This window comes from Pongo pygmaeus, chromosome 21 (assembly GCF_028885625.2).
Source record: "Pongo pygmaeus isolate AG05252 chromosome 21, NHGRI_mPonPyg2-v2.0_pri, whole genome shotgun sequence".
NCBI lineage: Eukaryota > Metazoa > Chordata > Mammalia > Primates > Hominidae > Pongo > Pongo pygmaeus.
This window is the reverse complement of record NC_072394.2, coordinates 37,426,873-37,451,391: the sequence shown is the minus strand read 5'-3', so window position 1 is coordinate 37,451,391 and position 24,519 is coordinate 37,426,873. Positions and strand designations below refer to the sequence as shown.

The following is a 24,519-nucleotide window of genomic DNA, read 5'->3' as shown; positions in this document are numbered from 1 at the left end:
TTCTCAGATCAATCTTGGCCAAATTGAAATCTCAGGACTGGAAAGGCTCCCCATGTGCTGTGAAGCTTCATCCGTCTGGTGCTAATGAATATCCTCCATGTAGCAGTCGTTTCATTTAGTGCCCTGAGTAGCTTCCACATTACCTCATTGAGCCTTTTCAACAGCTCTGTCGTCCCCCATCGCCTTTTCTATCAAGGGACTTGGGCTGAAAGAATGTTGCCCAGGGTCACAGAGCTATCTTGTGAACCCAGGGCTGTCTGACTGCAAAGCCTGAGCTTGCACCCGCTGCCTCCTCAGGAAGAGTGGCACTTCATCTCGCCCACTTGCCTACCATCCTGCTATAGAGCAGGCTACGGGGCTGGACCTGAGAGTAGGAATAATGCATTCTACAAGTAAAATTTGTTTTACAAATTTACACGTGAAGAAGCTGCTATTTTCTTTTTTTTTTTTTTTTTTGAGACAGTCTTGCTCTGCCACCCAGGCTGGAGTGGTGCAGTGGCATGATATCGGCTCACTGCAACCTCTGCCTCCCCAGCTCAAGCGATCCTCCTGCCTCAGCCCTCCAAGTAGCTGGGGTTACAGGCGCACACCACCATGCCTGGCTAATTTTTGTATTTTGTTTTTGTTTTTGTTTTTGAGACGGAGTCTCCCTGTCACTCAGGCTGGAGTGCAATTTCTGCTCACTGCAACCTCCGCCTCCTGGGTTTAAGCAATTCTCCTGCCTCAGCTTCCCGAGTAGCTGGGACTACAGGCATGCGCCACCACACCCAGCTAATTTTTGTATTTTTAGTAGAGACAGGGTTTCATCATGTTGGCCAGGCTGGTCTGAAACTCCTGGCCTCAAGTGATCCACCCGCCTTGGCCTCCCAAAGTGCTGGGATTACAGGCGTGAGCCATCATGCCCAGCCGAGAAGCTGGTATTGTTAGGAGAAAAGGGAAATGATGTAGTAGAAACCTCAAACCTAAGCACTTGGCCTGAACTTAGGAGACCCAGGGTCAGGTCCAAGTCTGCCTCAGAAGGCCCCTCTCTTCCCAGCTGTGTGACTCACCCCTAATCTCTTTAAGCTTGGGTTTCTAGTCTGTGCATTGAGGCAGTTGCACTGGATGAATTTTTTTGGGCCATTGTTGGAACGTTTTATAGCTGTGTGACCTGGGCGTGGCTTAGGGCCCTTTGGAGTGAGACAGGAAGGCACATGGCTTGGTGAACACCATAGATGTCAGCCGTACCTCCCCACCCCCAGTTAAGCAGGGCAAGGTAGACCCAGGCTGGGTTTTAGTAAAGGCCTGAGTGGCAGAGCAGGTGTCATTTTACATCAGCCTCAGTCTAACAGATTCTGGGCTGCTTATGAGTCTTGACACTGGCCAGAGGCTGTGATTTCTAGTAGGAAGAGTAGTCACCTCTATTACTTTCAGTGGCAAAAACCGCAATTACTTCTACACAACCTAATAGGTTGAAGGAGAGGTCCATAGGAATGGAGGCTGCCAGGGATGTCTTTGTCAGGTTCTGGTCTCCCAAGATAAATGCATACCTGTAGTGGGCTAGAAAGGGGCAGACTTAGGATCTGAACACCTGAGTTAGGTGCCGTTGCAATCAATGACCTTGCCCAGGCTGGTCTTGCTGAACTTCTCCCCCTTGTAAAATAGCAATAAGCGAGCACTGGTGCTGTGTGCAGAGCTTTACATCTGCTTTCTGACTTGATCCTTACAACAGCCCCGAGAAGGACTTGTAATAGCCTCATGTTATATAAACAAATTTTAATAGGGAAATCATTCATCTAGTTCTGTTTTAAAAGATAGAAATTAGTATCAGTGAAGCCTCTCTCCCCTCTGGTCCTTGACATTCTGATGGTTCCATGAAGCAGCTAATTTTACCAGTTATTAGTGTATCCTTCTAGAGACATTTTTATGCTTACAAAGGCGAATTGTATTCCTCTTTTTTTACACAATCAGTAATATAGCATGAGCACACTTGCTTTCCCAGTATTATCTCTCGGCAATTGTTCAGTTCACGGCATATAAAATACCTTGATTCTTTTTTACTGGTGCCTTGTATCCCATTGAGTGGCATACCATAATTTATTTTGGGGTATTACAAATAATGCTATAGTGAGTAGTGTTGTAAATATATATCATTTAGTGTTTATATGGATCTGTCTGAGTGTAAATTCCTAAAGTGGAATTGCTGGTTAAAGGGATTATGGATTTGCAATTTTAGAGCTACTGCCAAACCCTCTTCCCTGTGCAGGTCATACCAATGTGCCCTCCCACCAACAGCGTGTGAATGTACCCAATGCCCAAGTCACCAACACGGTCTTATAAAGCTTTGTCATCTTTCCCAGTCTGAAAAAGTGAAAAATCAGAGACATTTGTAGGACTCCTTGTAGAGGAATTTCTTTGCCTGTGGCATGAATTGCCAATGTATGTTCTCTGTTTGTCATATTTGGCTTGTGACTTTGCTTATTTTGAGTTTTGCCATACAGAATTTTAAAAGGTTTGGGTGGTTGATGTCAACAAGCTTCTTTTTTAGCTTCTAGGTTTAGTATAATCCTTCAGAAAGGCTTTTCTAACTCTTAGATCATTTTTTTTTAATTCTTTGCAGAGATTTTTCTAGATCTTAGAGTTTTTTAATAATTGTATCTTTCAGCTGAAATTTATCCTAGTGCAAAGCATGAGGGACATTTTGATATTAATACGAGGAGACAAATCTTAAGGAATTTGTTTAAGGTGACAAAGTTTGCACATGGTAAAGCTAAGAGTCAAACCCAGGACTCTTGAATCCCAAAGGACTCTTGAATCATGTGCAGGACTCTCTGAATCCCAAACTCATGCTTCTGTGATAGGAACTACCAGACATTATGACTTGTAGCATTATTGTGAGCATTAATGAGCAAAGTTAGAAAGTGGGTTTGTGTGTGGTGGGCATAGGGGATACACGGATGTTTTCTTCAGACCCTGGCACTCCTTACTGACAGAACTGATACTCGTCCTGAATATCATTATCGTGTGTACTGAGCACGAGGTTTTGCTGGATTTTTCAAGCACATTTGTCTTAATACTTTTTCCTTCCTATCCCATTCAGGTTCACAGAATGATTGCAGAGTTCAAGCTGATCCCCGGACTTAATAATTTGTTTGACAAACTGATTTGGAGGAAGCATTCAGCATCTGCCCTTGTCCTCCATGGTCACAACCAGAACTGTGACTGTAGCCCGGTAAGCAGGAGACCCCTGGGGACAGATGGGGCCTCGCTGGCTTGGAGTAGTTGTTTCGAGGCCTGCTGCTGACCCTTTGACCTTTTTTCCTTTGGGAGTAGAGCAGAAACTAAAATCATATTTTACAGTCCCCTAATTGGAAGCTACCTTGGAGTAGGATCTGAGTGAACCCCACTCCCCACCCCAACCTATGCAGAAATCCCTTTTAAGATGTTCCTAGGCTGGGCACAGAGACTCATGCCTGTAATCCCAGCACTTTGGGAGGCCGAGCAGGCAGATCACTTGAGGTCAAGAGTTACAGACCAGCCTGGCCAACATGGTGAAACCCTGTCTCACTAGTGTGAGAGACACTTGCGTCTCTCACTAAAAATACAAAAATTGGCCAGGTATGGTGTTGGGTGGCTGTAATCCCAACTCTTCGGGAGGCTGAGGCACCAGAATTGCTTGAACCCAGGAGGCAGAGGTTGCAGTAAGCTGAGATCACGCCACTGCACTCCAGCCTGGGCAACAGAGTGAGACTGTGTCTCAAAAAAAAAAAAAAAAAAAAAAAAAGGTTCCTGCTTGAGACCCTCTAGCCAACTTCCCCTTGTAATCTCTGTGATGGGGATCTCATTTCACTCCAGGCAGGGGGCTGCCCACTGCATGAGCTAGCAGCCTGCTTTTCCTTATTTGCTGTTTTATCCTATTGTAATTTTCATCCACCTATAGAACCGTGCTCCTGGGCATGGTGGCTCACACCCATAATCCCAGCACTTTGAAAGGCCAAGGCGGGCAGATCACTTGAGGTCAGGAGTTTGAGACCAGCCTGGCCAACATGATGAAACGCTGTCTCTACTAAAAATACAAAAATTAGCCAGGCGTGTTGGTGGGCACCTGTAATCCCTGCTACTCAGGAGGCTGAGGTGGGAGAATCACTTGAACCTGGGAGGTGGAGGTTGCAGTGAACTAAGATCAAGCCACTGCACTCCAGCCTGGGTGACAGAGCAAAGACACTGTCTCATACAAAAAAAGGGGGCTTTGGTTTTTTGAGCCCAAGCACTCTCCTTTACCTTGTGTCTCTCACAGTCCCCTTGAGAGAGCTCTGAACAGGACATTGGAAGGCTTGCTGGAAGAGCTTGAATGAATCACTGAATCTCTGAGCCTCTGTTTTCTTGCAGAAGGAGGATAATACTCTTTCCCCTATTGGCCCCCTGGCTAGTTGACACCCTGCCTACCAGCATGAGAAGGAAAGTGCTCTGGGACTTGAAAGTGCCACACAGCCATCAGGGCCTGGTGCCATGGGGCCTTCATCTCTTCACTGCATTCTGGGGACTTCCCTCAGTGACCTGTCTTCTGCTTTATCATTTGAGTTTTTAATTTCAAGCAAATATATTTTGCATTTCTAGATGTTCTGTCTGGCTCAATTCGGAAACTGCTTAGCCATGATGTTAATATCTTTTTTCTGCTGCATATTCTGTTTTTAATCATTTTTAAAATACTTTCTTAAGGTCTCTTTCGATTGCTCGTGGGACACTAATGCTTGTGTTTGGGTCTTCAGACCTCAGGGGGGAGTGTTGCCTCGTGTTTTGTAATGTCTATGGAGCGGCCACCAGAATTGCTTGAACCCAGGAGGCAGAGGTTGCAGTAAGCTGAGATCATGCCACTGCACTCCAGCCTGGGCAACAGAGTGAAACTGTGTCTCAAAAAAAAAAAAAAAAATTCTGCCTAAGGCCCTCTAGCCACTTCCCCTTGTAATCTCTGTGATGGGGATCTCATTTCACTCCAGGCAGGGGGCTGCCCACTGCGTGAGCTAGCAGCCTGCTTTTCCTTATTTGCTGTTTTATCCAATTGTAATTTTCATCCACTTATAGAACCATGCTCCCGGGCATGGTGGCTCACACCCATAATCTCAGCACTTTGAGAGGCCAAGGCGGGCAGATCACTTGAGGTCAGTGGGGCTAGTTTCCCCCATGGGTACCTGTGTAGCCTCAGCCCTGGAGGCATTTCTACAGGGCACTTTTGCTTTTGTCTGCCAGGTGTGTCAGGTACAGCTGTCCCAGGGCCAGTTTTCTTGTTTAATGTCTTGGCCCTACTGCCCCAGTCGTATGAGCCCAGGGTTTCTGCTGCTCTTGGGAGGGCCCCCTTCACCCACCAGCAGCACCGTGGTAGAGCCAGGCTCCCTGGGCTGGTGGGTCAGGCCTTTCTAACCCTTCTTTCACCAAGTGTACATGCTCCCCAGGCTTTACCAGGACCTGAGACCTTGTCTGGTCCCTGCAGGGCATTAAAACCCAAGCCTTAGTGTGACTAGGTCTTGTCTCCACCTCTCCACACTGCCCACAGCTGCTGAGTATCAGTTTCTTGGCTCACTATTCCAAACTCCTCGGTCCTTTCTTCATTTCTAACTCCTATGGACTTCCCCTGCTCCTCCCCACATGTGTTGTTTTGTTTGTTTGTTTGGTTGGTTTTTTGGGACAGAGTCTCCATCACCCGGGCTGGAGTGCAGTCAGTGGTGCGATCTCGGCTCACTGCAACCTCCGCCTGCCAGGTTCAAGTGATTCTCTTGCCCCAGCCTCCTGAGTAGCCAGAATTACAGGCGCAGCAACCATGCCTGGCTAATTTTTGTATTTTTAGTAGAGACGGGGTTTGCCATGTTGCCCAGGCTGATCTCAAGCTCCTGACCTCAAGCGATCTGCCCGCCTTGGTCTCCCAAAGTGCTGTGATTACAGGTGTAACCACCACGCCCCGCCTTATTTTTTATTGAGTGTGATGGCATGTTTTTAGCAGGAAGGGGGCCACATTAGCTTAACCTGCTGTTGATCAGATGTGGAAGTGAACAGATGGTTTTCTCACTAAAGAAAATTCCTCATGGTACATGAGGACAGAGGCTTAGAGAAGCAGGCTCTAACCAGAGTGTCTGCTTGTGTTATTTTGGAACCTTGTGACTGTGCTCCTAACATTGAGGCTATGCATGTGTTTCAGGACATCACCTTGAAGATACAGTTTTTGAGGCTTCTTCAGAGCTTCAGCGACCACCACGAGTAAGTACAAGTGTGTCCCTGCAAGGAGAGTTGTTGGGTTGTCTTCGGAAGGCCTCGATCTCCTTGTCTGGTCCCTGACCTCAGCTCAAGAGGAGGCCCTGGAGCTGGTGGAAGCCCACTGTCCCCTCAGTGTTAGCAGGTGTGACACTGCAGTCGGACCTCCCGTCTTTCCAGACTTCCTTATGGCAGGCACTGCCCCTGAGCTTGCTTCTAACCCTCATAGCCACGCCAGGAACTGAGTATGGAAGTTGTTGGCCCCTTATTACCTTTGGAATCAATGGATCTCTCAACCTACTGCCCCTCTAAAGCAAGAGTGGACAGCGTGGCTATTCCCAGGGGCTGGCAGGAACTTCAGACAGGCAAAGCCGACTGCTTACTGAGCAGCTGGAGGATTCTTCCCTCCACAAGGAGGTGTGCTCCCATTTTTCTTGAAAGACATTCTGCGCTCATTTATTTTTTAACCTTCGATGGAGAATGTACAAGGAAAATTACTCTCTGCTGTAAGGAAAACAGTGCAGGAATGGGGTGACTAGCAGCTGACCCTTGACCTTGGCACTGGGGAGGTGATGTGGGGACCTTAGTGAGCAAGAATTTCAGTGAGCTCAGCTCCAGCCAGCTGCATGTGCACAGGAAACTAGGCCCACTGTTGCATAACTTCTGATTTTTTCTGCCAAGGAAAGGCAGAAATTAAGATTTATGTGAAAGGTCCTGATTTTAAATGTTGGTTTAAATTTTTTAAAAACCTTGCATTTGAGCTAACAGAACATGCCTGGAGACAGCTGTGGCCCCAGGGCACCTCCATCATATGCACCCGTCCTCTGTGAGAGGTTTTCTGGCTGAAAGCCATAGAAGGGCTCCAGGAAGCATGTTAACCTTCTGAAAAATGGCACCACATATATTATGGAACTGTGCTGTTTTCCCTGAGGAAGTGAGTCTCTGGCTTTCATCAGACTCTTCAATCTGAGTACTCTGTGGGGTATCAGGATGAATGCAAACAGCCAGGGCCCCTGCTCTCATGAAGGGCAGAGTCTGAAAACAGAGACTGTCGTTCATCCAAGGATTCCACCGTTGAGCATTAGTGATAAGTGGAGATGGTATTCAGGAGGAGAGGAACGGGGGTCTGTGAGAGGTCATTTGACAGGGTCCAGGACTGGCCAGAAGACGCTCAGGAACTCTCGCCTGCAGAAGAGGCTTGCCCGCCAAGACCTGAAGGGTCAGCTTGTAGTGAATTGAGTGAACAGGCATGTGAGAGGGTGAGTGTTCTAGCCAGAAGCCCCTGAACGAGGGAAGACCATTGTGGTCCGCTGATGGGAGTGATGAGGGCGTGGCTCTGGGCTGCACAGGACGTTGTGGTCGCAGTCACAGGCCTGGATTTTATATACAGATGGTCCACTTAGAATTTTTCAACTTCACAATGGTACAGAAGTAGAATTTTGAATTTTGATCTTTTCCTGGGCTCATGATAAACAGTTCAATACTCTTGCAATGCTGGGCGCTGAGCTGCAACTGCAGCTCAGAATGTATTTCAAGAAAAATGGTGACCAGCTACACAGTCACCAAGGTAGACAACCAGTACTCTGTGCTGTGCCTGCCATGTTGCCAGTGATTATGGCCAACTGTAGGCTGAAGTCAGTGTTCTGAGCACATTCCAGGTAGGCTAGACTAAGCTAGGAGTTTTAGTGGGTTAGATATATTAAATGTGTTTTCTTCCTTTTTTTTTTTTTTTTTTTTTTTCAAGACGGAATCTTGCTCTGTTGCCCAGCCTGGAGTGCAGTGGCGCGATCTTGGCTCACTGCAACCTCCACTTTCTGGGTTCAAGCGATTCTCCTACCTCAGCCTCCTGAGTAGCTAGGATTATAGGCGTGTGCCACCACGCCCAGCTAATTTTTTATATTTTTAGTAGAGACGGGGTTTCGCCACGTTGGCCAGGCTGGTCTCGAACTCTTGACCTCGTGATCCACCTGCCTTGACCTTTCAAAGTGCTGGGATTAGACGTGAACCACCGCGCCCGGCCTCAATATGTTTTCAACTTACGTATTTTCAAATACGATGGGTTTATGAGGACATAACCTCCTCCTAAGTCAGGAAATGTCTGTTCTAAATGCAGTGGGAAGCTGTGGAAGTGTTTTCACCAGGAGTGACAGGATCAGAGTCCTGATTCTGAAGATCAGTTTTGGCACTGTGTGATGACTCAGTTCCTGTGGGATACCTTTTAGGGAGCTGGTGTCCTGGGAACACACGACCCAGCAGTGACAGGCCTGGATGGCAAGTGGGGGGAAGTGTCACAGTTCGCCAGGCCTCTGTGTGATGTGTGACCATGGTGCTTGGTGGGACTGCTGCAGCAGGGCCAGGCTTGAGTGTGATTGGACATGTTGAGGTGCTGGTGCCTTTGAGAAAACAAGTAGAAATATAGGCAAAGAGAAGGGCCCAGAGCTGCTGAGGGAAGGGGCCTTGTCGGTGAATGTGGCAGGCAGGGGTTGGGGATGGGGGTGGGGCCAGGGAGAGATTCCACTGCCTGAGAGCCCAGAGTTCCCTCCTCCTGCAAGTGCTGGCTGGAGTGAGAGGTGCTGGAGGAAAGTGCCTGGTGGCTTCTTGGATTCTGTCCGCAGGAAGTGGGCAGGAGACTCCCTGCGCTAGCCCGGTGCTGACCCAGCAGCCCCAGTTCCTGTCCTTTACCTCCTCCAACCCATTTTGTTTCAGGAACAAGTACTTGTTACTCAACAACCAGGAGCTGAACGAACTCAGTGCCATCTCTCTCAAGGCCAACATCCCTGAGGTGGAAGCTGTCCTCAACACCGACAGGTGAGTGCAAGCGTGCAGCTTTTCCCTCAGCCCAACCCGGCTGCCCACGTTCCCCGGGGGCTCACCGCTGAGCACATGCAGGTATGCATGCGTGTCCTCTCTCACATGTAGCTGCAGTGTCCTGAGGGCTCCTGTGTGCCAGGCACTGTATTCATGTCACCTGCATTTTCTCATTGGAGCCTCACAGCAGCCCTAGGAGGGAAGCCCCATCAGTACCTGCACTTTACAGATGAGGGAGCAGAGCCTCAGAGAGGTCACCTGCCAGAAGTCACGTGTGCTCCACACTGCGCCCCCTCCATTGTCCCGTGCATTCAGCCCCTTTGCGTATGTGCTCCTTTCTTGCCTGGTGGCATCTGCAGCCAAGCAGGACAGACAGAAGCCTCTTACCTGCTGCCAAGTGTTAAGTTGCATTACCTGGGTTAAGTTTGCCTCACCTGGAGCCAGGCAGTGGGGGGCTAGTCTCACAGGCATCAGAATACAGTGGACTTTATCCAACAAGAGCCATGATTTCCCAACCTTTTTTGTTTGTTTGTTTGTTTTGTTTTGTTTTTTAGACACAAGGTCTTGCTCTTTCCCTCAGGCTGCAGAGCAATGGTGTTATAGCTTACTGCAGCCACAAACTTCTGGGCTCAAGTGATTCTCCTGCCTCAGCCGCCCGAGTAGCTGGGACTACAGGTGTGCGCCACCATTCCCAGCTAGTGTTTTTACTTTTTTTTTGTAGAGATGGGGTCTCACTATGTTGCCCAGGCTGGTCTCAAACTTCTGGCCTCAAATGAGCCTCCCAAAGTCCAGGGATTACAGGTGTGAACCACCACTCCTGGCCTCCCAATCTTTTTTTTCTAAGGCAGCAGAACTCTTCATTCAAATAAAATTGTACCCAGTCCTGCCCTGATGTCTGTAGTGGATCACAGTAGAGCTGCTCTGTTTGAAGGGCCCAGACCCCTGCGTGCCTGGCCATCTTCCTTCCCCCATGATGGGGCCAGAGTCATTTCCTCGTCTCCTGCCTTTGCTTCATAGACTGGGAAGCTGAGGCTTGGAGTTGTGGACACTTGCCCAAGGCCAGCTGGAAGTGAACCTCAGGCAAGGAGTACGCTGGGCCTCACCCTACTGGCACAGTCTTTTCCCATCTGGCAGACTGGCATGGCCTGTTTCAACACACTGTTGGTATAAATGGCTCTCCTCTGGCAGTTCTAAGCCATGTCTGATTCTGGATATGTTTCTGGCCTGAGATGTGGTGGGAATGATTCTGTGGCTGCAGGGACCCAGTTGGAGCAGGACGGCATCTTGCAGACTTGGAGACGTCCCCGTGGTTTTTCACCACCTAAGCCAGCAGAGTGACCTATCCCCAGGGCTCCTGTCAGCCTCTCAGATCTGTCACCAGTGTTTCTCTTCTATTTCAGGAGTTTGGTGTGTGATGGGAAGAGGGGCTTATTAACTCGTCTGCTGCAGGTCATGAAGAAGGAGCCAGCAGAGTCGTCTTTCAGGTGAGTCTGGGGAAAAGTACCTGCCGATTCTGCGGGGCTGCAGAGCCAGGTGTTTCTCAGGAGGTTAGGAATACCTCCTTTCGTCACCAGTGTCCGTGCCTGAAGCACAATTACTGTTGGGGAGAGGTGGTTTGACTACCATCTTGCCTAGTGTTGACTCGACAGGTATGTGGGAGCTTCTTCTGCAGCCCACAGCGACCGAGCATTCACCAAGCACCTGTTCTGTGCTGGTGCCACATGGGCGGGAGAGAACTAGGATATGGGCCCTGCCATGAATTCCCTAGAGCTGTGCTGTTTCAATGCAGCGTGGGAAGGAATGGAGCCAGGGTTGGCCCAGGAGCTATAGGAGCAAAGGAAAGCCTCTTCCGCTGCTAGGGCTGGGGGCTGGGTGAATACAGGGAGACCTTCTCTGAGGTCCTTAGATACATCTGAGATGAGTCTTGAAGTCAGTGGACAGGTAGAGTTCCATCAGGGCCGGGCGTGAGCTGTCAGGAGGCTTGATGCCCACATGGGCCTTTGTCACTTCAGTGCCTTGTCCAAACTCCCTGTCATGGATCCCTGCTGTGCCCTCTGGGTCCCTCGGTCAGCATCAACCACTACTTCCCTAGGCCAGCCCATCATCTGTGAGCCCAGTGGCCTGTCTGCATGTGTTCGTCCGCTTCCCGCACGCATTCCTGGCCCCTCAATTGCACGTCCTCCCATTCTTGTGAAAGGGCAAAGCCTAGAGTATGTTTCACGGGGGCTCGCAGGAGCCAGCCCTTCGATCCCAGATGTCACCCTCTCTGTGACACAGCCCCTTCCAGACAGACCCAGATAGAAGACTTCTCCACTGAGCTGGCTCTCTGTGAGGATGGGGGCACTGCTGTGTCCCCAGGCCCAGGATGAAGCCTGATGCTTGGTAGATGTTCAGTAAATGTTGAGTACATGAAAAGGCAACAGACATCTCCCAACCCCTTGGAGAACTGAACATGGGCCAGAAGAGGGCAGCCTTAGCCACCTGAGCCAATATTTGGGTCACAGGTTTTGGCAAGCTCGGGCTGTGGAGAGTTTCCTCCGAGGGACCACCTCCTATGCAGACCAGATGTTCCTGCTGAAGCGAGGCCTCTTGGAGGTATGGTCTGGAGCAGCCAGTGTCTTGGGTTCCGTCTCCCTGCAGCCCACGCATTGCTGTGTCCTGTCCTGAGCCCCAAACAGTTTATCAGGAGCAGACCAGATCTCGCGACTTCCACGTGTCAGTGCAGGTTGCCCTAGATTTTGCCCTGGGTTTCCAACTGTGGGTTCCCCATGGGTGCTTAAGGGGTGACAGATTTAGGGGGTGGCCAGGCCATGCAGGAGGTGACAGTTTAGTTACCCAGCAAGGCATTTTGACCCTGAAGATATTTTGTACTATAAGTTAATTTTCCTTTATTGAATAATGGTCTTCAGAAAAAGTAAAACTTAGAGCAGAATGGCCAAAGTTATAATTGGACTTTCAAATTTTTTCATATGGACAAGAAACTGACCCACGAATTATAAAATCCATGTGGAAAAGAATTGATCCAAATCAATGTAACTTCAAGAAAATGTAGAAAACTTTATAAAGGAATAAATTGGCTTTATTCTCTTGATGAAAACTCAGTATTTTGGTGTAAACTCTATTTAAACAATTTTGTTCATAAACACAAAGACAAACCATGGGGTCAAAATGTGTCCTTTGCTTTTAAATTCTGTCCTTCGTTTACTTGAATGACCTCAGTGCTTAGGCATTGGCCTGTGTTTTAGACCTGGTGATGACAGCTCCCCTCACCTAGGAGCTGAGCACCCCGGCCATCTTGGTGACCACAGAGCAGGTCATAGGCTTCAGCTGTATGCCCTGAGCAGGGGAGAGATTGTGCTACATTTCCCAGTCTGCTCCGCCTCCTGGTGAGGTCTGTCAGGCCTGGTTCTGTCCTTGGAGCCACCAGCATCCTCAGACAAGAATCTAGACAGGGTTGCCAGTTCCATCCCCAGGATGCTTGCTCAAAGCCAATGCATGGTCTGAGCTCCATGCCAGGCCCTCGTGGGGGCAGCCACGTTGACACCTTCACCCTGTCCCTCCTCACCCAGCACATCCTTTACTGCATTGTGGACAGCGAGTGCAAGTCAAGGGATGTGCTCCAGAGTTACTTTGACCTCCTGGGGGAGCTGATGAAGTTCAACGTTGATGCATTCAAGAGATTCAATAAATATATCAACACCGATGCAAAGGTAAAGTTAACCCAGGGCTCTGTGGAGTGTGCTGGGTTGTCCAGAAGTTCACTTGGAGTCCTGGTCCGCCAGGCTTTAGGCACAGGTTTTAAATTAGAGACAACAGGGGAGTCTGGGCAGTCTTCGGCAAACATTCATTGGAACCTGCTCTGCCTGGCTTTGTGCTAGACCCTGGGAATGCAGGGATGAAAGCTGGGGCTGCTTGTGGGTAGGGAGTGAGGGTGGGAATGGGTGGCTTGTGCACCTGCCGTGACGCAGCATGGTGGGTGCCACGGTGGGAGCCGCTGTAGGGAGGGACTGGGCCTGGTGTGTTAGGCTCACCGGGTGTGTGTGACAGAAACCCAGCTCAGGCTAGCTGAAGTAAAATTAAAAGTAAAAATTAAAGGAATCCAGCGCCTTTGAGTGTAGAACCACTGGACAGAATGTTGGATCTGTGCTGAACTCCGGGGGGGTGCCTCTTAGTACCTGGGTGGTGAGGGGAGGTCCCTCAGCTTATCTGAGCCTCTGTCTTCCTATCTGAAGCAGTGGGGCTGGTAGAGGTCGCTGATGCCCCTTGTAGTGACTGTCCCCCCGGGCCATGGCCATTCCTGGCCAGCAGCCCACTGCCTGCTGTGAGCTTGGTGTCTGTGTAGTTCCAGGTGTTCCTGAAGCAGATCAACAGCTCCCTGGTGGACTCCAACATGCTGGTGCGCTGCGTCACTCTGTCCCTGGACCGATTTGAAAACCAGGTGGATATGAAAGGTACATGAAAGGCAGGCTGTGAAGGCAAGTCATGCAGGGTGAGAATGCTGGCATCAGACACCCTGTCTCCAGCAGGGAGACAAGAATGACTGAGGGAGCTGCACCAAACGCCCACGTGGCCGGCCTCAAGGTGGCGGCTTCCAGGGCAATTCACTTTGCTGCCTTATTTCACACTTTAACAAGGTGAAAATCCATTGTTGCTAGCAAGATGCAAAAAAAACAGAAAAAGACCTTCCTCTTCTGGGCTGATATTGCCTGGCACGATGAGTTGGCCCCCTCGTCCTCAGTGTGCTGTGCGCGGCATCGCAGGTGCCCTGTGGTGCAGCAGGCATCTGAACCCTCCTGGACTTGCTAACGCACTTCCATGTGTATGCGCACACTTTTCCTTTTTTTCCTAGGAGAGGGCCTGTGGCATCCAGCAGATTCTCTTGAGGGTTTGTGACCCCCCCGTACCCCAAAAAGTCAGGCACTTGTTCCTTGTCACGGTCACTGTCATTGATAGCAAGAAGTATCCTGGTTGTTTGTAATTTAGCCGTTTGCTTCCTTTTTCTGCCCCAGAGGGTCTGTTTCAGGGGAACAGCCACACAGATTTTGGTACCTTCGGTTATTGCCCCGCCTCCCAATTGTGCGGGAAGCAGTTGCTCCGACACTAGTGGACGGAGCAGAACCTGTGCCTTGTGGTCTCAGCACTGGGCCGGACTCACCTGAGAGCTGGTGTGGAAAACCAGTTGCGCTAGGACCTCTGCAGGAGGAGTCGAACTTTTGCATTGTTTTTCTTAATACAGTGTCATGGATCCATCTTCCTGTGGAGGGAACTCTTCTGTGTGTGATATGGAGGGCAGGGGTCTGGAGCCAGTCTGGGGAGGGCTGAGGGAGAGCTGCCCTGAGCTTGGTTCTGGAGGATGAGGTGGGGCGCTCCTGGGCACTCTGAGAACACGGCTTTGCCTGGTAGCAGGACAGCTGGAGGTCCCTCTTCCTGCCGCAGTCAGCTTTCATTGAAGCTGTTTTGATGATGAGCTCCCAGCTTCAGAGTCAGGACCCAAGCGGGGCTCCACTAAAAGCCTGGGCAACCCAGCCACTAGGCCTAAGCCTGACCTGCTGCACCCCCGCCTCCCTCCACAGTTGCCGAGGTCCTGTCCGAATGCCGCCTGCTTGCCTACATATCCCAGGTGCCCACGCAGATGTCCTTCCTCTTCCGCCTCATCAACATCATCCACGTGCAGACGCTGACCCAGGTGAGAGGCCCTGGCAGACACACAGCAGGGAAGGTCGATTGGAAACCAGTTCCTTTGTCCTGGTGCCCAGCAGGTTTCTGTCCCCCACTCCAGAAGTGCGTCTCTGGAGACCCAGCTCTTCTGAAGACTGTGCTCAGGAGGAATCAGTGTCCCATTGTACGGACAGGGCCTAAGGAGGGCTCGCAAGTCCCCTCAGGTCACAGGCTGACTCGCAGGCCAGCGCTCTCCCTGCCTTCCCCATGTCCACGTCCCTCACACCTTCTGCCCTGCTGGGCTTTGCAATCGGACCTGAGGCTGCCCAACTCCCTCACTGAATAGTCATGCAGCCTTCCCTTCTCTGAGCCTCATGCCCCTCTTTTCTAGAGTGGGGGTGATCTTAGCACCTCTCAGAGGTGGTCTTTGGTTCCGTTCTGAGGTGAAGCGCCAGGTGGGAGTGCATGGTGAGTGGGGCAGAACTCTTTCCCCACTGAGGCGCACAGGCTAGTGCTGAATGGCACTTCTGAAGCGGGATAACCGCCCCAACACATGCATCCAGCCTTGCCTGGGACGGACCTTCCGGAAGGAATGATGCTTGAGCCGAGGTCTGGACAGGGACAGGTGGTGTTGCCTCAGGTGGGGTGGGAGGTGGGCGTGGGGAAGAGGAAGGTGCTCAGGCAGGAGACTGGGGCTGCTGGGGGCCCCCTTCCCCGAGTCCTATTTCACCTCTGCGCAGGGAGAGCTCCGTGGGTGGCCTGAGGCCTGGGGCCACTCTCCTCCCTGCCTGATGGCTACCCAAGTTCACCAGGGGCCACTGGGGCTCCCACCAGCCCCTGACCTGGTGGGCCTGTGGCCTTGCAGGAGAACGTCAGCTGCCTCAACACCAGCCTGGTGATCCTGATGCTGGCCCGACGGAAAGAGCGGCTACCCCTGTACCTGCGGCTGCTGCAGCGGATGGAGCACAGCAAGAAGTACCCCGGCTTCCTGCTCAACAACTTCCACAACCTGCTGCGCTTCTGGCAGCAGCACTACCTGCACAAGGACAAGGACAGCACCTGCCTAGAGAACGTGAGTGCCCCACCCCTCAAGGGGGTGATGGGTGGGCCGCGGACCCAGGGCCTCTCAGAGGGGTGTCCCGGTGCTGGGCTTGACCTGGGTCCTCCAGGCGCCCCCCAGCCCCTCCCTCTTTGCCCAGAGCTCCTGCATCAGCTTCTCATACTGGAAGGAGACAGTGTCCATCCTGTTGAACCCGGACCGGCAGTCACCCTCTGCTCTCGTTAGCTACATTGAGGAGCCCTACATGGACATAGACAGGGACTTCACTGAGGAGTGACCTTGGGCCAGGCCTCAGGAGGCTGCTGGGCCAGTGTGGGTGAGCGTGGGTACGATGCCACACGCCCTGCCCTATTCCCGTTCCTCTCTGCTGCTCTCTGCCTGCCCCAGGTCTTTGGGTACAGGCTTGGTGGGAGGGAAGTCCTAGAAGCCCTTGGTCCCCCTGGGTCTGAGGGCCCTAGGTCATGGAGAACCTCAGTCCCCATAATGAGGACAGGGTGCCATGCTCACCTTTCCTTTAGAACCCTGGGGCCCAGGCCCACCCAGAGGTAAGAGGACATTTAGCATTAGCTCTGTGTGAGCTCCTGCCGGTTTCTTGGCTGTCAGTCCCAAAGTGGGAAGGGAGATATGGGTGATCCCCCCAGTCTGTGAGCCAAGCCTCCCTTGTCCCTGGCCTTTGGACCCAGGCAAAGGCTTCTGAGCCCTGGGCAGGGGTGGTGGGTACCAGAGAATGCTGCCTTCCCCCAAGCCTGCCCCTCTGCCTCATTTTCCTTTAGCTCTTCTGGTTCTGTTTGCTCATTGGCCGCTGTGTTCATCCAAGGGGGTTCTCCCAGAAGTGAGGGGCCTTTCCCTCCATCCCTTGGGGGAATGGGGCAGCTGTGCCTGCCCTGCCTCTGCCTGGGGCAGCCGCTCCTGCCTGAGCCTGGACACGGGGCCCTTCCTTGTGTTGCCAATTTATTAACAGCAAATAAACCAATTAAATGGAGACTATTAAATAACTTTATTTTAAAAATGACTGCTGTGGACCTGGCTTTTGTCCCTAGGACTGTGTTTTTTCCTCTTGTACCCCAAAGAATGAGAAGGAAACTGGCTGTGGTGTTTATTCAGGGCCCGGAGAAGGCTGAAGGCAGCAGGGGGGGATGTGGAGATGGCAGGATCGGGGCAGGTGGCCTCAGCCAGATGTGCAACAGCAGACATTCCTCTTCAGAGCCCGGGGGGGTCAGGCCGTCACTCCTTGTGCTGAGGAGAAAGGGATAGCTGAGTGAGCAGTACTACCTGTCATCCCCCACAGTCTCCCTGCACAGAGAGCAATGCCCCCGCCACTCCTCACCTTGGGGCCCAGGGCGTCCCGGGTCCGTGCCCGCAGCTTGTTGGCCTGGGTTTCCGCCATGTCTGCCCGCTCCTCCGCATCGTCCAGCTCATGCTGGGCCTTGCGATACTTGGCCAGGTTGGTGTTGGCCTGCTGCTCCTGGGGGCACACACAGGGCCTTGGTTCCTTTTGGGTGACTGAGATGCTTATTCTGGTCCCTGCCCCAGTCCCAGAAGGGAGCTGGCTCCTCCTGGTTCTCAACTTTGTTCCTATTGCCACTGTCTATCCTCACCAATACCACAGCGGGAATAAGGAAGTTGAGACGCACCAACTTCATGTGCCTTTTTGCGCCTGCCCCACCCCTCAGAGGCAGCCCCAGCCTTGGCCAGGGGAAAGCACGTGGGGTCTGTTCCATGAGACAGAGCTAGGTCTGATCTCCCCAGAGATGTTAGAAGCTTCTCTCTTCCCTCTGGGTCACTGACCTTGGAGGGTGGAGCTGCTGCTGATGCCTCACCTGGCCACAGACCCTGGGGCAGAGCTGGGGTGCCTGGTCCAGGTGTCCAGGCCCCAGCGCACTCACCGCCTCCTCGAACTGGCGCTTGTAGCTCTTGACCTTGCTCTGCAGCTTGTCCACCAGGTCCTGCATGCGAGCCAGGTTCTTCCTGTCTTCCTCGGCCTGGGCGGGCAAGGGGGACTCAGGGCTTGCTTGGGCTGGGCCAGCTCCAGGGCCACTCCCCAGGGAGACCCTGTCGCCCACCTGGTATGCGAGCTCCTTGACACGGCGCTCATGCTTGCGCACGCCCTTAAGGGCCTCGGCGTGCTGCTTCTGCTCTGCATCGAGCTCAGCCTCCAGCTCCCGTACCTGCAGGCAGGGGGACGACGGCCTGATGCCAAGCCCACCCCTGGGTCACCCACCCTGCCTGCGCCAGGGACTAGAGGGGCCGCACACACCTTGGCCTCCAGCTTCTGCACCTGCTTCTTCCCGCCACGGAGGGCGGCCTGTTCCGCCTCCTCAAGGCGGGCCTGGAGCTCGCGCACCGTCTGCTCCAGCGTCTTCTTCATCCGCTCCAGGTGTGCACTTGTGTCCTGCTCCTTCTTCAGCTCCTCGGCCATCATGGCCGCCTGTCGGGGAGGAGGGGCTGGTCAGGTGCCAAGCCTCAGGGAAGTCCCTCTGCAATTCTGTCCCAGGCTCCCCACAGCCCTTGCCCAGCCTCACATCAGTGATGGCCTTTTTGGCCTTCTCCTCAGCCTCCCGCCTCTCCTGTGCAGCCTCCTCCACCTCCCCGCTCAGCTGGGCCAGGTCTGCCTCCAGCTTCTTCTTCTGGTTTAGGAGGCCTGTGTTCTGAGGGGAAGTGGAGTCTCAGAGCCAGCCAGCAGGCCTGCACCTGCTCTGTCCCCAGGGACTCCTGTCCCCACCTGTGAATGCAGAAGGTTGAGGCGCTCGGTGGCCTCCAAAAGCTCCTGCTCTGCCAGTCGCCGGCTGCGCTCGCCCTGCTCCAGGGCAGCCCGCAGCTCCTCCAGCTCCGCGGCCAGCAGCGAGGCCCGGCGCTCCAGAGCCTGCGCCTGCTCGCGGAGCTCAGCCGCCAGCCGCTGCTCCTCGTCCCGCCCTGCCTGCTCCTCCTTGAGCTGTGCCTGCATCAGCCGCGTGGCAGCCTGGGCCTCTGTGGCCTGGCGGGTGGCATGGCCCAGCTGCAGCTCTAGGTCGTTGAGGTCTCCCTCCATCTTCTTCTTGAGCCGCAGCGCCTCATTGCGGGCCCGTGTCTCTGCATCCAGGGAGGCCTGCAGGGACTCCACAGCTCGCTGGTGGTTGCGCCTATGGGAGGAGGGTGGCATGAAAGGGGGTCCCGTAAGGGCATACTTGTCCTTACAAATGCCCAAGGACCGTTGGAAACAAGAACCCATTTTGAGAACAAGTGAGTCACCCCTCCCCGATTTAAAGTCTCTTGTGACTGCCTGTGGCCCATCAGAGCAAGTTCATGGATAAGAGTGAGGCCCAGGCAGACAGGTGGACTGACTCTGGCTCCACCCCCACTGTGTGACCTTGGGCAAGTCCTTTAGCATCTCCGAGGTTCACAGCTAGAATGGAGACAGCAACCCGGACCTCAGAAAGTCCCATGAGAGGGACAGACTATAGAGCAGAGTACACACTGCTTCCCTCCCCTTCTGCTCTCGGGAGGCGGGGACGGGAGAAGGATGGACACACCTCAGGTTAGCGCACTCCTCGTCCTTCTCTGCCAGCTTCCGGTCCACTTCTGCTTTGACCTGGGAGAGCTCCAGCTGGATCCGCAGCGTCTTGGTCTCCTCCAGCTCCAGGGCCCCCTGTGGATACAGAGCAGGCAGGGTGGGGTGGGGGTGGGGATGGCCACTGGAGCAGCAGGTCAGTGTCCACCCACCCCTGCAGCCAGCCCCTGACCTCTGCCTCCTCCAGTGCAGCCTGGATCTCACTCTTCTCGCCTTCCAGCGCCTTCTTGGCTTTCTCCAGTTCCTGGATGCTCTTCCCACTGAGACCCACCTGGTCCGTGAGGTCGCTGATCTCCTCTGCAGTGGACAGGGTGCTGAGGGGCTACCCCCATGGCTTGTACTCCCACCCAGGTCACTCACCCCTGATTCCAGGCGGCCCCACCAGGGCACCCCCTGTGACTCCAAGGTGCTCCGACCCCAGGGCAGCACCCTGGCCCTGGCGTGTGGCAGGTCCTACCCTGCAGGTTCTTGTTCTCCCGCTTAAGCGTCTCCAGGGCTTCAAGTGCCTCCTCATGGCTGTGCCGCAGCCGGAAGAGCTCGGTGCCCAGGCCACGGGACTCCCTCTGTGCCGCCTCCAGCTCCCGCTGCATCTCCTCCTCCTGCCGCCGCCGTTCCTCCAGTGCCCGTTCCAAGTGCCGCTGCTTCTTGTCCAGCGCAGCAGCTGCTGAGGTCGCCCGCTCCAGCTCCAGGGTTACATCCTCTGACTCTGTCTGTAGCCGCAGCTTGGCCTTCTCCAACGACGAGCACTTGGCGTTGGCAGCCTCCACGCCCTCCTCTGCCTCCTGCAGCCGCAGTGCCAGCTTTTTTCTAGGCCGTGGAACCAGACAAGGTGTGGACCGTGGAGGGAGGGAGAACAGCCCCCCAGCAGCTCCCTTCACCCACTCTCAGGGGGGCTCAGGCACAGGCATAAAGCTCTGCATGGCAGTGGCCTGGCCAGCAAAGCACTCACTTGGCCTCCTCCAGCTCCTCGGTCCTCTGGATGGCATCTGCTTCATACTTGCTCCTCCACTGGGCCACCTCGGCATTGGCCTTGGACAGCAGCCGCTGCAGCTCAGCCTGGGCCTCAGCCTCCTCCTCGTGTTGCTCCCGCAGGAGGTCACAGTCGTGCCGCAGAGCCTGCACAGCGTGGGCCAGGGCGCTTTTGGCCTGCAGGGACACCAGTGACCTCAGCGTTGGTGCAGCCCAGTGGCTCTGGCGCCCACCTGCCCACTCCATGATCACCGGTGCCAGCCCACCTTGCTTTCCTCCTCTAGTTGGCGCCGCAACTCTTCCAGGCTTTGGGCGGCCAAGGCCTTTCCACGGCTCAGCTGACTGATCAGACACTCCTTCTCCTCTAGCAGGCGACTCAGCTCCCCTGCAGGCGAAGAGGCAAGCGGACAGGTCAGGCTGGCGAGGGCTGCACCAAAGCCCTGCCTGGTGTGGCCAGCTGAGCCCCAGCCTCACCGCTTTCCGTCTGTAGTCGCCCACGCTGTGTGCTCGCGTCCGCCAGCTGCCGCTGCAGCTCCTCCACCTTGATCTTGGCCTCGCTTAGCTGATCCTCATAGGTCCGGCACAGCTTCTCTGCACTGGCCTAGGATCCCAGGTTGGGGGTCAGGGGTCAGGGGTCAGGGGTTAGATGTCAGAACAAGTTTGTGCATCAGACGGCAGGATCTGGGATCGGAGACTGGTAAGCTGGATGTGGGCCCAGGAATCAAAGGGAGAGCAGAGCCCCAAGTTCAAAGTCAGGGAAAGAGATTCTACTGCTGGGCTTAACAGATATCAGAACTGACAGGGCTGGGCCAGTCCCAGGGCAGTGGGTCAGGGTGAGAGTTGGGATGGTAGCTGTGGAGTCAGCTGGGGACAGTGGTCAGAGGTCAGCTGTCAGGATTATGTGGTAGAAAGGTTAGGGGTCAAGGCTAGGGTGCTGGGGTTCAGGACAGGAAGAGAGTCAGGACAGGTATTAAGTCAGAGTTCAGGAGTCAAGGGCTGGGGTCACAACTACTGCTGGTTCAAGGGTCTGAGGCTGGAAGTAGATGCTGGATCAGAAATGACCTGGAGTCAGGGAACAGGGCTTGGGAGTCACGGCTTAAGGTCAGGACTGGTAGGAGGCTGAGAAATGGGGGTTGTGTGCCAGGTGAACGGGTCAGGGCTCAGGATAAGGTACCGGGTGGAGGCTGGTATGGGGACAGTATTGGCTGCTGGGGTCGGGATTGGTTTAAAGTCAGGGTGGGTATGGGGTGAGGAAGGCATGGACACCTTGGCGCGGGTCAGAGTCTCCACGTTGGCAGCCAGGTCGTCCACCTCCATGCGCAGCTCGCTCTTCTCCTTCTCCAGCTTCTGCCGCACCCGCTGCAGGCTGTCCACCTGCTCCCCCAGCTCCGCCGTGCCCTCCGCCTGCTTGCGCCGCAGCGCCGCCACTGTGGCCTCGTGCCGCAGCGCCGCCTCCTCCAGCTCCCGCCGCAGCCTCCCCAGCTCCGCCTCGCGCTTGTGGCAGCCCTCGCGCTGCCCCGCGGATGCGCCGCCTGCCTCCTCCAGCCGCTCGCTCAGCTCCTCCAGCTCCCGCGCCGCCTCCGCACGCTGCTTCTCCACGCGGGCCCGGGCTGCCCGCTCTGCCTCCAGCTCCTCTTCCAGCTCCTCCGCCCGAGCCTGGGTGGGCAGGTGGGGCAGCTGTCACCTCTGTGGGCCTCTGACCCCGGGCCTCACCCACCCGACCCCCACGCACCTGCAGCTCCTTGATCTTCTTCTGCATCTGGGCCCCCAGGAGCTGCTCGTCTTCCACCCGCAGGCTCAGCTGGCTCAGCTCGGAGTCCTTCCTGGGAACCACAGGGTGGGTGAGCCAGCGCAGGCCTTAACTCCCACCCACCTGCCTGGGACCCCCATAACGCCCCCCAGTCCCCTTCAGGCCCTGAGGGACCTCACCCCCATGCACCTGCTGCACTGGGCCCTGAGGCCTCGGCCCTGGACCCTGGCTAGGGCCCTCAGTCCAGGGAGGGCAAGACGCTACCCCTGCACCCCAGTGCCCCATCTCTCAACCCCCACCCTTAACCTCTGCAATGCCGCAGGAATCACAAGAATGCAGAAGGGAACAAGGGCCGGGTGCAGGCTCAGAAGGCCCCCACCTGCTGCCCCACCACACCTACTTCTTGAGCTTCTCCTCCAGCTGCTGCTTGTCTTGGGCAGCATCGGCCACCGACTCCTGCGTCAGCTTCAGGTCACCCTCCAGCTTGCGCTTGGCCCGCTCCGTGTCCATGCGCAGCTTCTTCTCCTGCTCCAGGGAGCATTCCAGCTGCAGAGCGGACACAGCAGGGGTCAGCCATGGCCCAAGCCAGCCAGCACCCTGGTCCCGCCACCCAGTCTCAGGGTGGCCCTGACTCACGTCCTCCACCTGTTGCTCCAGCCGGAGCTTGGCCTTGGTCAGCGCGCTTACACGGTCCTCCTCAGCCTGCAGGTCACCCAGGGCCTGCTGGTGGGCCTCCTGCAATGCCTTCTTCTCCTTGGTCAGCCGGGCCACTGACTCGTCCAGCGCAGCCATCTCTTCCGTCAGGTTCTTCACCTGTGCCAGGGCCAGGGCCACCATGGGGACATCCTTCCCTGCACTCTGAGCGGCCACCACACCAGGTCAGAGCAAGTGCCCCTTCCAGCTATGAGACTCAGGCAAGTCACTTGACTCCGAGCCTCCACCACTTCTGCCTAAGGGAAGGACCCTCCTCATGGGGCTGTAATGAGGATTCACGAGTGGATGCACCCGCAGTGCTCAGCACCACACCTGGCCCGGTGAGAGATCCACAGATGCCAGCCATGTGCAGTATTAGCAGGTGCTCAGGGCAGCTGCCTCCTAGTCCTGGCTTCCTCAGTGAGCACCTGTGAGAACCTAAGCTGCCTACCCCTGCCTCACTTTCCCTCCTGTGTAATGGAGTCACTCCTCCAGCACTGGGAACCACAGGGGCCGTCACGAGGGCTCAAGGTCAGAAGTCACCTGTGGGATGCCGAGCTGGGGACATGGAGTTCCTGCCCTCAAGGGGCTTGCGCTCCAGGATGGATGAGGATCGCCAGCATGTGCTAAACACCTATGTGTGCAAGTCCTAGGAGCATGTGCTCAGGAAAGGCCAATTACACACCACATCACCACCTACCCTAATGGGGTAAGTGCTGCTAACCCTACTTGACAGATAAGGAAACTGAGGCCCAGGAAAGGCAGTGACATGCCCAGGGCCACAAAGCAGTGGCTTAGCAGAGCAGGGGTGGGACCCGCAGCCACCTGGCCCCAAAGCTGGCCCCTGGCTCAGGGCCCTTCCCCACAGCTGGCCCAGCCCACACCTTGTTCTCAGTGGCTTGCTTCTCCTTCTCAGCTTTGGCCAGTGTCAGCTCCAGGTCATCAATGTCCTTCTTGAGCTCCGTGCACTCGTCCTCCAGCTTGCGCCGGCGGGCAGCCAGGTCAGCATTCACCTCCTCCTCATCCTCCAGCCGCTCACTCAGCTCCTTCACCTTCCCCTCCAGCTGCACCTTGGACTTGATCAGCAAGTGGCAGCGCTCCTCGGCATCTGCCAGGTTGTCCTGCTCCTGGAGGGCACACGGAACGGGGCCAGGTCGGGGGAGGGCCAGGTAAACCAGCAGAGAAACACCAGACTAGGCCCTGGAGAGGAAACTGCCTCTGTAGGAAACAGCTGTGCTCTGAGAACTCAGGAATGTCTTGACCTGCTCTTGGGCATGGAGGGGCAAGGGCTCGAGGGACACACCAGAGCATCAAGAGGGGAATGTTAGACATGTGTGGGGTGGCCCAGAGTGAGGCCCAAACAAGGGTTCTGAGAGGGAAGCCCGCTGCCCACTGCCCCGCTGTTGGGCTGAGGCATTCCGAGGGGCAGGATGAGCAGCAGCAGCCCCTGCACAGGCACGGACGGGCTCCTGGAGGCAGTCCCTGGAAGGGCTCAGGTATCCTTACCCCCCATTTCCTTACTGCCCAGCTGCGTCACAGTCTCCTGCACTAGCAGGTGAGTTTTGTGACCACAGGGCCATCTCTGTCTTCCCACCAACGTTCCTCCTGCACTAGCTTGAGCCTGGCACACAACTGATACACAAAGCCACGTGCCGAAGACAGGAAAGCTTGCTCTGTGGACCTGGGGAGATTCCAGACCCTTGATCTGTGCCCTCTGGCTATCACCCTGTTACCTGCCACCTGGGTTCCCATGGCCCTTAACCAGAGAAGAGAGCATGGGTCTGTTTGGTTTCAGGGATTGCAGGGAGGGGA

The 24,519-nt window shown here is 54.8% G+C and overlaps 2 protein-coding genes across 12 annotated transcripts in view; one reads left to right on the top strand and one right to left on the bottom strand.

The window, feature by feature from the left end:
• TRPC4AP (transient receptor potential cation channel subfamily C member 4 associated protein) overlaps positions 1 to 16,757 on the top strand; it is an 86,846-nt gene extending 70,089 nt beyond the window's left edge. For 4 of the 10 annotated variants that reach the window (XM_054466762.2, XM_054466759.2, XM_063659164.1 and 1 more), the window contains 10 exons: positions 3,080 to 3,211; positions 6,170 to 6,228; positions 8,929 to 9,030; positions 10,431 to 10,514; positions 11,535 to 11,625; positions 12,600 to 12,740; positions 13,373 to 13,481; positions 14,604 to 14,716; positions 15,554 to 15,760; positions 15,888 to 16,757. In XM_054466762.2, coding sequence (XP_054322737.1) covers positions 3,080 to 3,211; positions 6,170 to 6,228; positions 8,929 to 9,030; positions 10,431 to 10,514; positions 11,535 to 11,625; positions 12,600 to 12,740; positions 13,373 to 13,481; positions 14,604 to 14,716; positions 15,554 to 15,760; positions 15,888 to 16,025 — 1,176 coding nt within the window. In that variant the 3' untranslated portion in view covers positions 16,026 to 16,757. Of the gene's footprint in view, positions 1 to 3,079; positions 3,212 to 6,169; positions 6,229 to 8,928; positions 9,031 to 10,430; positions 10,515 to 11,534; positions 11,626 to 12,599; positions 12,741 to 13,372; positions 13,482 to 14,603; positions 14,717 to 15,553 lie in introns of all 10 variants that reach the window. The other 6 variants (XM_063659160.1, XM_063659159.1, XM_063659162.1 and 3 more) reach the window with 2 other exon arrangements.
• MYH7B (myosin heavy chain 7B) overlaps positions 16,727 to 24,519 on the bottom strand; it is a 45,876-nt gene continuing 38,083 nt past the window's right edge. For both annotated transcript variants that reach the window (XM_054466756.2, XM_054466755.2), the window contains 18 exons: positions 23,592 to 23,834; positions 22,651 to 22,827; positions 22,415 to 22,560; positions 21,997 to 22,087; positions 21,531 to 21,920; positions 20,739 to 20,865; positions 20,531 to 20,649; positions 20,245 to 20,441; positions 19,753 to 20,102; positions 19,468 to 19,592; positions 19,258 to 19,373; positions 18,471 to 18,867; positions 18,271 to 18,396; positions 18,006 to 18,176; positions 17,812 to 17,916; positions 17,635 to 17,730; positions 17,076 to 17,213; positions 16,727 to 16,984 (listed from right to left, as the gene is read on the bottom strand). In XM_054466756.2, coding sequence (XP_054322731.1) covers positions 16,973 to 16,984; positions 17,076 to 17,213; positions 17,635 to 17,730; positions 17,812 to 17,916; positions 18,006 to 18,176; positions 18,271 to 18,396; positions 18,471 to 18,867; positions 19,258 to 19,373; positions 19,468 to 19,592; positions 19,753 to 20,102; positions 20,245 to 20,441; positions 20,531 to 20,649; positions 20,739 to 20,865; positions 21,531 to 21,920; positions 21,997 to 22,087; positions 22,415 to 22,560; positions 22,651 to 22,827; positions 23,592 to 23,834 — 3,126 coding nt within the window. In that variant the 3' untranslated portion in view covers positions 16,727 to 16,972. The remainder of the gene's footprint in view (positions 16,985 to 17,075; positions 17,214 to 17,634; positions 17,731 to 17,811; positions 17,917 to 18,005; positions 18,177 to 18,270; positions 18,397 to 18,470; positions 18,868 to 19,257; positions 19,374 to 19,467; positions 19,593 to 19,752; positions 20,103 to 20,244; positions 20,442 to 20,530; positions 20,650 to 20,738; positions 20,866 to 21,530; positions 21,921 to 21,996; positions 22,088 to 22,414; positions 22,561 to 22,650; positions 22,828 to 23,591; positions 23,835 to 24,519) is intronic.